At 42.5% G+C, this 12,666-nt stretch overlaps 1 protein-coding gene across 1 annotated transcript in view; it reads right to left on the minus strand.

Annotated features, from left to right (window-relative positions):
- Window positions 1-10,650, minus strand: part of PPM1H (protein phosphatase, Mg2+/Mn2+ dependent 1H) — a 208,252-nt gene extending 197,602 nt beyond the window's left edge. Inside the window, exon 1 of the mRNA XM_054025431.1 lies at window positions 10,182-10,650. Within this exon, the coding sequence (XP_053881406.1) occupies window positions 10,182-10,417 (236 nt within the window). The 5' untranslated portion in view covers window positions 10,418-10,650. The remainder of the gene's footprint in view (window positions 1-10,181) is intronic.
- Between the last annotated feature and the right edge of the window lie 2,016 nt (window positions 10,651-12,666).

The raw sequence follows: 12,666 nt of genomic DNA on the forward strand, positions 1-12,666 counted from the left end.
CAACCCACTGCCAATACCCATCATGGTGCAATAACAAGAAGGATTTCTCATCCACCAGATTTTCAACTTGAAATGAGTTTGTGGTAAGCTTCTCTACTTGGTGAGCTGAAAAGTCTATGACCTTAAGGACTGATTGTGGGAACCGGCAGAAAATGTACTTGCCCCCAAGCTGGTATGAGCACCGAGCTCATCCAGAGAAGCTGGATCTGGGGAGTTCTAGGCCGTGTCCTTGAGGGAGAGAAGGTACTGTGTGCAATGCACATTTGCAGCTGCCCAGTCTCCAGGCAGCCTATGAACACAGCCGAGCCACAACAGGGCCAACTGATTGGCTGAGGAACTCAAAAGGCCTGCTTTTAAGCCCAGCAGCAACAACTGGTCTTTGGCTGCTCAACACCTCCTCCCCCCCCACACACACAGAGCTAAAAATCTTGCCTGCCCTGCTCCTAGCCTTGATCCAGTCCCAATCCTGCCTTGCTCCTACGCTGCCCAATCCTCTCCAGCCATGTTCAGTTCCTGATTCCAGCTCTGACCCTTGGCCCTGACTCCAGCTCTGCCCAACTCTGTTCTGACCACTAGGCCTGACCACCCACATCCTGGCTGCTGACATATATACTGGTTCAAACTGGATTCTCTAGAGAACAGACAGACAAAGAAAGAACTTTAAGATAAATATCCTGAGTTTAAACTTACTTACTTTCTGATCCAGCAAGGGAAGCTCCAGTCCTTTCTGGGAAGAGTTGGAAGGACTTAACCTAATTTCAGGGGGAGGCTTGTTCTGAGTTAACAGCTATTAGGAACTTGTAACCACAGGAAAACCCCTTGGTGGGGTGTGAAGAACTGACCACCAGCTGGAGTCCTTGTTGGAGTTGGAGTGATCACTGCTAATCTTATTGCATATGTGTAGGTTCTTTAAATAGGTTCTCTCTGTAATGCTTTCACCTTAGAAATAAATGTGCTTGCTTAGGAAAAGTTCAGTAACTTATTCCAATAGGCAATTACGCTGTTTATAGCCTCTGAGGAGAAGGCAAAGCAGGCCTCCTTAGGCTGTCTGACTTACTAGGGAATTCACAATGTAGGCAGGGAACTTTGCAGCCTTGAAATACCCCCAAGGAGAGGGAGCTGGAACCCTGAGAGCTGGTGCCCTTGGTAGACCATAGATGGGGAATACAGGTGCAGTTGCCCTGAACTGTGACAATATGCTCTAGTTTAAACAGGAATTATTTCTGGGAAATTCAATAGCCTGTGTTATAGTATCTATGAATGAGATTACCCCCATGCATACGGTTATGCACACAATGAAGTCTTTGGAGGATAAAGACCTTAGACTGGACCTTAAATCAGTGGGCTGGGAACTTCTGGGTGCTTAGCACTTCTAAAAGTCAAGCCACTGATTTAGATGCTTAAAAATGGATTTAGAAAATTAATCTGAAGCACCCCGTTTTGCAGGTCTTAATCTCCCTAGGTGAGATCCTCACCCCTTTCCCAGTCCCTTTATGCCAGGTAAAAGGGACAGAGACATAAAGGGGCCTTAAAAGCCGCAATTCCAGCCAGGGTCAGATTCCCCCAGTTCAAGAATTGTAGATGACTGTTGTGAGGCTGCCTTCTAAGGACCCACAAACAAACCCTAGCAGAGGGGGTGTGCCGGAATGAGGCTGCAGGTAAGAGCAGAATCTCAGGGATCTATTTGCAGCCCAAAGCACTGCAGAGATTCCAAACAGCACTGCTCACCACAGGCAGCTGGGAACAGACTACCATATCTTCGACAGGCCCCCAGGGGTTCTCCAAATTAGGCTGAGGGTCTTTCTAGCTCCCATAGCAGCACAGGATAAGGAGGGCTTAACCTTAGAGCCACCCTAGCCCCATCTAAATTTCTCCCTCTATCTATTGGGCATGTTAATACAGTACTTACCTTCCATCCATTGGCACCGTGAAGCTTAATTCATTAGTGTTTGTAAAGTGGTATTAGAACCACAGATGGAACATGCTATCGAAATGCAAACAATTCTTACTAGTTATGGATTATACAAGATAGTGTCTTATTTAAAAAAAAAAAGTTAAATACAAATGACGACTTATTTTTTATGATTTAACTGTTGAAGTTTTATAATATTTATTTTTCCTACGAATTTTACTTGTTTTATTCAGGAGAAACTAAGTCTCACACACACACACACACACACACACACCCCTCTTACAGCAGAAGACAAACTGGCTCCATTTAGTTTTACTATTAGTTGGTGATGCAGCTGCATCAGCAATGTCACCACAAACGTGGATGCTCTGAAAACTGTTAACTGTAAAGGGACCTTAACAGCACAGGGACACACAGAAGGAACCAAAAAGAACAGATCATTTTATATTGGTTCTTCCAAAGCAACAGTTATTGGAGGCTGCTATACATTTCTCAATGGTAAAATGGAGAATTAAAAATAAAAAAAACTAAACATATTGGGATCTGGGAACTTCCTCCACCAGAATATAATTCTTTTGAAGAAACATTGAGTCAAAGTTTGAGCCCAAAGCATTTGACAGTGTTTCTTATCCTACAGATATGTCCACTGGAGTTAATAAGAAACTGACGTTATCTCAGAGTGAAACTGGCAGACTGTTCTTTCTAAACAACAAGGAAAGACAACAGAGTAACACAGTTTTGCACCAGATCTGCTCCATTCCTACCAGTCTTAGAGATGGTTATAGGGTGGTACTCCTCCTCTGAGATTGCTTATCAATGCCAGAGCTTCACGGAATTCAGCTAGTGAAGGAAGCCCCAGTGTGGAAAATAAGAATGAAAATTACAATGAACTAGGAAACAGATTCTAAACAACTGAAATGACTTGCATTGGCTTCTCAGATGACAGTTCTTTTAGCTCTTCTTTAATTCCATGAAACCACAGGATCTCCTAGGATACAGTTCTTACTATAGTTCAGCAGTCCTGGATTGCTGCTCTAGACCCTCTCTCTCCAACCTAGACTTCACAACTTCATTCTGAATTTCATAAGTCATAGCTCCAGCATTCCAGCTGTAGATGGGCAATTAAAACAGTTCAGGGCTGCATTCCTACCTTGTTTCCTTCAGAACTGCATGCATTCACACTACACAACAATGAAAATGTTAAGACATATGATTTACCTTACTCCCTTTAGTTCTGAAAATGACAAAAATTGTGCCGCAAAAGCCAAGTGCCCAAAGGCATGGAAAGCACTGGTCTAAGCAGAGGCCTGAGAGCCAGGAACTCCTGAGACCCACTTCCAGTGCTCATACCCTTTGCAGGTCTCAACCTCTCTGCCTCAATTTCTTCACCTGTGAAATGGAAATATTAACCTACACATGCCCTTCCCCAGATTGTTTTGAAAATAAATTAATATTTGCAAAGCACTTGGCAGATTAAAGGCATTACATAAATGTTAAGTGCTAGCTCTCATGGGAGGAGTGGACTTTCTAAAGCCCTTGTAAATATGTCATTTCTGTAGTCTGTTTTGCAGGAGGCTGAAGGAATATGGGCTTGAAGAGAAGTTTAATATATTACATTACATAAGAAGACCACATACCCAGAGGATTTGAATTTTGAAGTAATTCATCGGGCCATACTTTAAATCTAGTGCTCAACTAAAGAAGGAAACCAAGAATTCATCGTTCTCTATAATTTAAATCAAATACTGAAATTCAACTGTGTGTGTGTTCATCCCTGAGTAGACAGAGGCCAGGAGAACAAGAGCAGGGGGCTTGTTTCAGAGTTCTTCTTTTATCATACGTACTTCTTACTGAAATCACAGAATTAGCACTGCCTATAAGAAACCTGTTTACAGTGGGAACATGAGTCATGCTCCTAACTGACTATTGGAAACAGCAGCTCCCAGTAATGATAAACTACTTTTAATTCACATGAGCACAACTGCTGTGTTATCTCCTGTTAACAGTGTGGTCTGGGGGTTAGAACAAGTGACTGGGAGTCAGGACTTATAGGTTCTATTCCAGACTCTTCCATCAACCGTAGACAAGTAATAACCTCAGTTTACCCATTGGCGTGGTTGAAATAATAGTACTTTCCTACCTCAGAGGGTTGTTACAAGGCTTAATGTAATGTTAAGATCCTAAGTATTTTCATATGAAGGGTAATTCAAGTCATTCCTATACAACATATCTTCACTATCTTGTCTGAGAAGTTAGAAACTTTGGGCTGGCACTTTGTCTTTATATTTTGATCTTTAGTCTTTCAAGCAACATTCTTGTACACCCAGCTTAAAGGCAATGAATCTGAGTAAGTAATACAGTAAGAGAAAATTAATTGCAATGTCATCAGCTTAAGAAAAGGACCAGCACATCAAGAAAAAAAATCATATCCTGTTTTTCCTCCCTGTTTCCACAAAATTATTGCTGTAACAACGTGGCACTATAATGATGCTGTATAAGGCAACAGTTACACAATACTTCACCTAGAGCTCTACATCCATTATGGGTCAGTGATCACCACACCGCAGAGAAAATGTAATTGCTATTGCAGGCCTGCAGTGCAGACAAAACATAATATTGCAAGACATCTAAAGTGTAACATTATGAAAAGAGGCCAGAAACACTGGACATGTGTTTCATCAAAAAAAGAAGAGCACCACTGGGATAATAAGAAGTCAGTGTTTCAAAGCTATTAAGGAAACACACACACACCCCAACCACCTTGCCCATACCAACTATTCAAACAAACAGCAGAGATCAAAGCACAATTTAGAAAGGAGTTAAGGCAAAATTTGCTTTTTGCATATGGTCATAGATAATCCAGTTCAGAACAGTATCAAAGACAACCATTGAATACTTTGAAGGGGCATCTACAGGAGTTTCTCAGCGAGATCGTAGGAAGGTGAGATACTGAGAAATGAGGAAATAAGAAGGCCAGACAAGGCTGGCTGGGACCTCATCACTTAGACTCTTATTAATTTACAAAAGAAATTATAGCACTGAGTTTTGAGCTACAAGAAGTGCACGTTAGCATTTAAGCCAGTTGGACTAGAACTAGAACATTGTTTTACTGTCAAAGCTGTTAAAGAATGATTTCTTAGTACGGGAAAGTGCTTGCTTATTTCCTGAATGAAATTCCTTCCGAACAACTAGCTGGGCTATTCCCCAGTAAGTCCAAGAAAAGTTTGCTAGCCCTAAATATATTCTGGAGTAAAAGAAAGTGGACTGACCTTTATTACTGTATTATAGGTTAGCCCAAAAACCTTAACCAGTACCAAGGCCCCATACAAACACAAAATAGAAGAAACACCTCTGTACTAAAGAGTTTCTGATCTACTTTAAGACAACAACAAATGAGTGTAAAACAAATGAAGGGAATGTAGGAGGAAGGATGAGAGTAAATGTGATAGGAACATGTAGTTATCTAGTTTAGCTATGTGCACAGCTAAGACACCACTGAGTGTCAAACAGGTTATTTATTTGTATCATATAGTTTTAAAATTATAAAGTTATATTAGTAGCCTTAGTTCATTAGTCTGTTTAGCAAGTGTGAAACAAGGCTGAAAGCAGAGTCAGCACACATTCTCTTGAGAAGGGGGTGATGGGACAGCAGTATACATTGAGGAAACTGTTGTAAAGAGAAAATAGGAATAACTTCACAGTGAGCTTCCCTCCTCTTAACAGGGTAATCTAAATAAGCAAAAGACCAACAGACAAGTTACGGATGGCAGAATGTAAAGCCATCAAGATCACATACCTAATGCCTCTTGAGAATGGCCCAACACTCAGGAAAACAGAAGGTACTTTGCAAAATGTCAGATGGCTAGATGTCAAATGGGAACTTTTCCATGCTCAAGCTGACCACTTCTCAAAAAAAGAAAGAAGGCATGTTAGGTAGAGAAGAGCAAGTGCATTTAAAACAATTACTCTTTTTGATTAGAGGTACATCTAGGAAAAAAGAAATTGTATCCTGAATTGTTGATAAAAACATATTAATCCTTGATGTAAATCAACAGAAGTCAGTGGTGTTATATCAAAGAAACATTGGCCTAATGTTTATTCTAACGTTACGAGTGCTTTAAGATAGTTTGATAGGCCTGTATCAGGTGAGTCAGAACATCTCTCATCATAAAGTAAAAACAAGCAAACGAAAAAAAACCCCAAAACACCACCGATTTGAGAGACTTTTTTTTTTTTTTTTTTGCACAAAATTGCATGAACGTTATAAGTTACCTTTGGAATAAAGGAAATGTCTAGTTGAAAGAAATAACTATCTTTTGTCATTCTAAAGAAAGGGGTGGATCTACTGTCAAAGCTTGATAGGTCTCAATTCTTCTGGCTGAAGTAACAGCCAGAAGGGAGGTTGTTTTCCAACTGTTCAGTGAATAAGCAGATAAGGAAACCTCAGCAAGTCCCTGCAGATCCTGTACTCAAATACCAGGAAGGAACAATACTTTACCCCTTGCCTCTAAGATATATTTTTGAGGATTTTTTCTTTTTTTGCTCTTCATAGTATCCACATTGTTGTACAATTCCACCTGAATGGGGAATGTAGAGAATGATACCAGACTGCAAATCTCAGATTTTAAGAAAGGGTAGCTTAATCAAAATTAGAAACAAACTAGAATGTTGTCACTTAATTTTGCTGAGTTTAATAAATTGTTGTGTAGCAAATTCTTACAAATAAGTTAAATTGTGAACAAATCGTAACATTTCTGTAAAAGAAAACATCCTGAAATTCTAACATGGGAGATGCAAGAGAAAAGGGGAAAGAAGGATGGGTTGTTCCAAGGGATAACTCCAGACTTGACAGCAAATACCATTTCATTATGGCAATATATGGTGGGACCCAAGCAGTTACCATCATCACTTTAGTCACAAGATACTGAGAGATCATGAAGATCCCGTCTCTTTGGGGATCATTTATGGAAGAAATCATTGAAGTAAAGGCTTCTTTCATCTTTGTGACTGGAGTCCTTATTTTGTCTGTGGCCCCAGTAGTTTGAGTTCAGCCAGTACTAAAAATATATATCTATATAAAGATCCCTATCCTATCAGAATAGATTCTAAATGCTGACTCAAATTTGTATGATGTCTTTAAGATGGATGCCAACAAGAAAAGGACCTCTGGAGCCATAAGTAAACTGCCATGTCTATTACTACACATTATGTGAAACCTAAAAAGGATCCTACTATCTGTAATAGGAAAATTGATTTCATCCCTATGCACCGTAAGAGTGTATTTGCTTTCTTTACTCATGCCTAGATTTTCATAATTGTTGCTGATTTCTAGGTAGGGAACTTGTTTATGAAAAGAGCTGACAAGATATTGCAGTACAGAAGTTAGTAAAGGGATTCCAATATGGAAATAAAGACATTGAGTTGATCACAGACAGAGAATTCTGCATCTAGAAGATGCACTTTAAAACACAATGGCAAAGGAGTTAAGGGAGAACAGTCTTTTCTAGCCTTGCCTTTTGAGCGAAAACTAGAGAAGCAAGGACTAAGTCACTTCCTCAAATATTATGTCATGAGTTACTGCACAGGGATAGCAGACTCCACGCTGATATCCCTTCAATTAATTACTAAGAGAGATCTCTATAGAAAAGAAAACATTCCGTTACAGTACAAATGTTAAAAAGTATTGTGGGAGGACTTAGTTCTTTACAATAAAGCAAATCAACTTTTTGAAAAAAATACATTCCACCTTCCTATCCCTTTTCCAGGCAATTTTAAATTTCTGCCATCTCTATTCTTCCTTTGATATATGGGCATAACACCCATTATCACCAAATTGTATGTTGAGCTGAGGGAAGAACAGGCCATTTTATATATAACACCAAATACTGTCATGATTAAGTCAAAGTTGTTAGCCTACATCCCCCCCCGCCCCGCAAAAAATAAATTTGAAGTTGCCATTGTTTCCTTTGTAACACAACAATTCCCTGAACCCACAACCATTTTCTTTGCTCAGTAATGACTGTTTTTCCTGCTTTGCATTGGGAAGATGGTGCAATTTTGACATTTGCTTATTTCACCACAGCTTCTGTAACCAATACCTTGGTATTCTTCTGTGAAACCCAATTTTGAACGTTCTAGAAATTCGTTTCAGAGACAAACAGTGGAAAAGTTTGCTAAGGAGACTATTTTCCACTCTTTCTTCAGCAGTGGAAGAGCTTCCAATGTCACTCAGGAGTGTGAAAAAACAGCAACACCCCTCTGAGCAACATAAGTTACACCAACAGAAATGCCAGTGTGGACAGTGCTATGTTGGCAGGACAGCTTCTCTCGCCAACATAATTACTGCCACTCATTGGGGATGGTTTAATTATGTCAACGGGAGAGCTCTCTCCTGTCGGCATAAAACGGCTACACAGGAGACCTTATAGCAGTGCAGCTCATCAGTACAGCTGTGCCCTATAAGCTCTCTAGCGTAGACACGGCATTGCATTAGATCCTAAGAGACAGAGCCTCACAGAAAAGAAGATACCTCTCCCCCAACCCCTGGATTGTTTGTAGCTTCTGTAATATGCATTGCTATTGCCATGGTTGGCCTTACAGTTTGTAATCTCCAGACCTCAATCATGCTCCCACTGAAGCAAATGGTAAAACTAATACTGAATTCAACGAGAGCTAAATCATGCACCAGCACATAACTCTCTCTGTAACTGGTTCCCTTGTTGAACAGTGGGATGGGACCTCCCATCCAAGCAAGCTCTGCACTTTGTGTCCTGCTCTTGAAGAACCGGCCTTAAGAGGTCACTTGACTTGATTGTGCTTAAGACTGGAACTGGCTACTGACCAGATACACAATTCCTTCCAAAATAAACAGCAATGATACGACTCAAGGCAATGAACTATGGGCACTGCAGTGAGTGGCCAAAACTATTCATTTCTCAGCTTGTCTGTATCTTCACAGTATGTTTCCTTTCCATTCGTTTAGAGCTTGGGATCCTCAAGTCCCTCTTAAACATGGATCTCAATATAGTATTTGCAATGGGAAGTCTTGGATCTTCAGTGCACCAGAGAGAGGATATTAGGCTAGCACAAAATGTATTTGAATGCAGCTAGCTCTAAAGGAAGCTGCCCAAGAACGTGTCGCTTCACCATTCCTCGTTAATAAGCGTCTCCACAAACTACCTAAATCAAGTTTAGTGTCGGTGCATATTTTCATTCAAGTCAGCAATAACACATAAAGCTGCTCAACTGATTTATTCCCCCCTCCTCCCCCAGCCCAATGCTGATACTCATTTTCAAAGATTTTCAAAGAGAAAGTCTCACTTTCATCAAATCCCTCCTATCTGGGCATTCACAATACATCGGGTCACCAGCAATTATCACCGAGGTTTAGAAGAGCAGTTTATCATTTTAATCCTTTGACTGAGGAAAAGGAAGTATGTAGTACAGCTGTAAACATCAGTTGTGATTGTGCAGGAGCCTGAGATACAGGAGATGAGCTGGGGTGCAAGAGCACCAGAGAACTACTGTAGTCTCCTTCATTCCACCTTCCTAGCCCAGCTCCCAGAGCCAATATGTTGGAGGAAGGAGGATGGAAATTTTTTAGAATGGGAGTGATCAATGACAAACACTGGTGTTGCGCTCTGAGCTGCACAGGCCTGGGAAGGGATGTGTTAAATCCTAGTTCCCCATCCTCTCCAGCAACACAACCAGAGATAGCCACCTAACACAGTCCTCTCACTCAAACACGCTTATGCACCAATTTTGGATTAGCCAAAATTCTGTTATTAAACGTCTATAAGAATTCCTGCCCCGGGGCCTAAAGGGGCAGCCCAGAGAGAAAAGCAGAACATTATTTTGCAAAACAGGGGGTTCACTTCAGGAAGGGAGAAAGCAGCCTGCCCTGTGAGAGGCTCCAAACAAGAGACCTACTCAACTCAACACATGCACTACCCACCCTTAGCAGGGACAGAAACCATCCCGGCGAGATGGGCATGCTGAGGTGGGTGTGTGGGGGGTGGGGGAAGAGGGTGTTACAAGAGACACTGCCGGGCCCCCAGGGGGCCTAGCCCCATGGCACGAGAAGAGAAGGGGGCAGGAGCAGTGAGGGGCTGATGTGCATTACCCTTGATGGGCCCGGATACCAACTAGCGTGTATGCTCCGCTGCCCCCCACACCTCCCCGGAGCGCCTCCGATAACCCCCCTCCAGGTGACACCCCCTGCCCGGGCTGCGGGGCAGACGCATGGCCCCGGGGAGGCTGCTGTACTCACTCGGCGTATCCCGTGGTCCAGGGCAGGCGCTTGGTCTCCTTGTTGAGGATGAGGATGGGCCGGGCGATGTGGTCGGCGGAGCACTCGACCTCGTCCGCAGACAGCCCCAGGAACTCGGGTCTCCCGTAGGGGAAGCGCAGGGGCAAGTCCGAGCCGCTGCCGTGCTCCGAGCCCGAGCTGCCAGCCATGATGCCGCCCATGAAATTGGCCACGGCAGACTTCACCCGAGTGAGCATGTTACTCCCGCCGGCCGCCCCCGCAGCACCCTCCAGCGCGGGGAGCCGGGCGCACCAAGGGCCAGCCCAGCCGGTACGCCGCTCCTCAGGCTGCCCCCGCCACACTTCCGCAATGGAGGAGCTGCATGGAGCGAGCGGCCAGGAAATTCACCAGCAGGGACGAGCGAGGAGCAGCGGCGGCTGTGGAGCGCTGGTTGCAGCAGCAGCAGGTTCCCCCTCCCAGTGCGAGGAGCGCTGAACTAAGCCCAGGAGCAGCGGCGGCGGCTGTGTCATGTGATTTACCCGGGCAGCTTCCTGCTCCTCCTGCTGCAAAAAAACTCCTGGCACAGGCTTAGCAGGGGCAGCAGAAGGGTTGGGGCAGCAGCTACCCCTTCTACCCCTCCCCCGGCAGCAGCAATGCAGGCACGTTAGGTGCACTGAGGAATGTTTTCAGGGGGGGGGGAGGAGTGCTTAGGATCGTGGACAGGTTGGGGTAATCAGAAAGCTGGCAATAAAACAGGTGTGAATTCACGCCCTGCCCGGAGGGCTCTGGGAGCGCACCTTATGACATCAGTGATCCCCCTAAAGTCAGCTTGAATGAAGACATCAAAAGGTGGCCCCGGCCAAAGTGATTGTATGAGTGGGGTTCCCTTTAAGTAAATAAAGAGCCCCGCAATTAGGATTGCATGGTGGAAACAGGGAAATCCTGAGGCAGTGGCTAATTCTGGGGGGAGATTAAAAAGAAAAATATTTCCCTATCATGGTAAAACGGTATGTTCACACTTTCCCTCTAACACTGCAAATCTAACTGTGGGTTCAACTTTACAATCAATGTAGTGCAGCTAGTGTTTGGGATATTTTATTTTTGAATCCTGTGATATTGAAATCAGGGATAAATCTAAAAGTCAAAGGTAGGAAGCTCAGAACTATCCTGACAAAAGGGATACCTTACAAAAGCCTTTGAAGGTCATATTTTAAAAGAATGTTTATTTACAGTATTAAAATTTAATTGTATGGATTGTTATACTTCAAGGACTGGTGGCAGTTTGGATCAGAACTGCTGGTGTCTGTTGGGTTACACCATTAGAACCAACTTGTTAAAACATGTGGGTCATATATAGCATGTGCAATTTAATATTGCCTACATTTGTATAAGGCAGTGGATTATATAATGATAAAGTTCTTCCTCCTTCCCTTATAAAGTTCACCACCGCACATTTTCCTGTTTAAAAAAAAAAAAAAAGCTGGACAAAGTAAGTCAAAACTTTAGTCATTAAGATCCCAATCCTTCAAAACACTTACATAGGCAAGTAAATGTCTGTATGTTTTACAGGACTGGGGTCTAAGATCTTATTTACCTGTAGGCTCTCTTGTCTTAATTTTAACAACAGGTCAGGGTGAGTGTTTTAGATAGGAATGATAATTTCTAAGCCCCAATAATTATGTCTGTTTCAGAGCCCTTATTTGGAAGCCTGAGGAATCTGAAGGATATTCATTAGTTTTTCATTTCAAAGTTGTTTATTCGAGACATTTTAATTAAGCCTATTCAACCAAAGGTAGATTAATGAAGCTAAGACTAAGTATGTGATAAGGGCCCCATGAAATACAGAACCACAAACACCAAATATCCGATATACATGTGTGTTTGTTTAGTACGATATGGCGCTAGTACTTCACTATTGATATTCTAGGACCTACACATGCAAAAGTATTTGAAATTAGTGCCTCACAGGTTGATAGAAACATGTTGTAAACCTTCCAGTACTTATAATTGTGCATTTCAGGTTTTATCTCCCTGGTCAAGTTGCATAGGTCATCATTTTAAACAAAATGTGAAGAAAAAACAAAGTTCAATAGAGGCCTGTTAAAATTTAAATGTCTCCACTGGGGTGTCACTACTGGCAAAAAAATTATCTAGGGTTGTCCATATTTGACAGAGGAAGACAAGCCCAGGATGTTTGGGGTTCTGTTAAATGTCCTGTATTTTTGACTGTCTTGGTACAATTATCCCTCAGCCAGCCTCTTTCCAGCTGCAGATCACTCACTATCCTTTTCACTTGCTTGTTAAATGACCTATACTTTTCACTGGATGAACATTGCAGCCCATGTTGCCTCACTAACCCTTCTAAGAGTCCCTAAACATGCAGAATAGGAAAAGCAAGCAGATGGAATCTTGTAGAACTCCACCCAAGTATCTGTGGGGAAGACGAGCACTCTTGGATCTTTCTGTGAGCAGAACAAAGTCACTAAAGAGCAACTTCACTCATTTC

The sequence above is a fragment of the Malaclemys terrapin genome, chromosome 1 (genome assembly GCF_027887155.1).
Source record: "Malaclemys terrapin pileata isolate rMalTer1 chromosome 1, rMalTer1.hap1, whole genome shotgun sequence".
Classification (NCBI taxonomy): domain Eukaryota; kingdom Metazoa; phylum Chordata; order Testudines; family Emydidae; genus Malaclemys; species Malaclemys terrapin.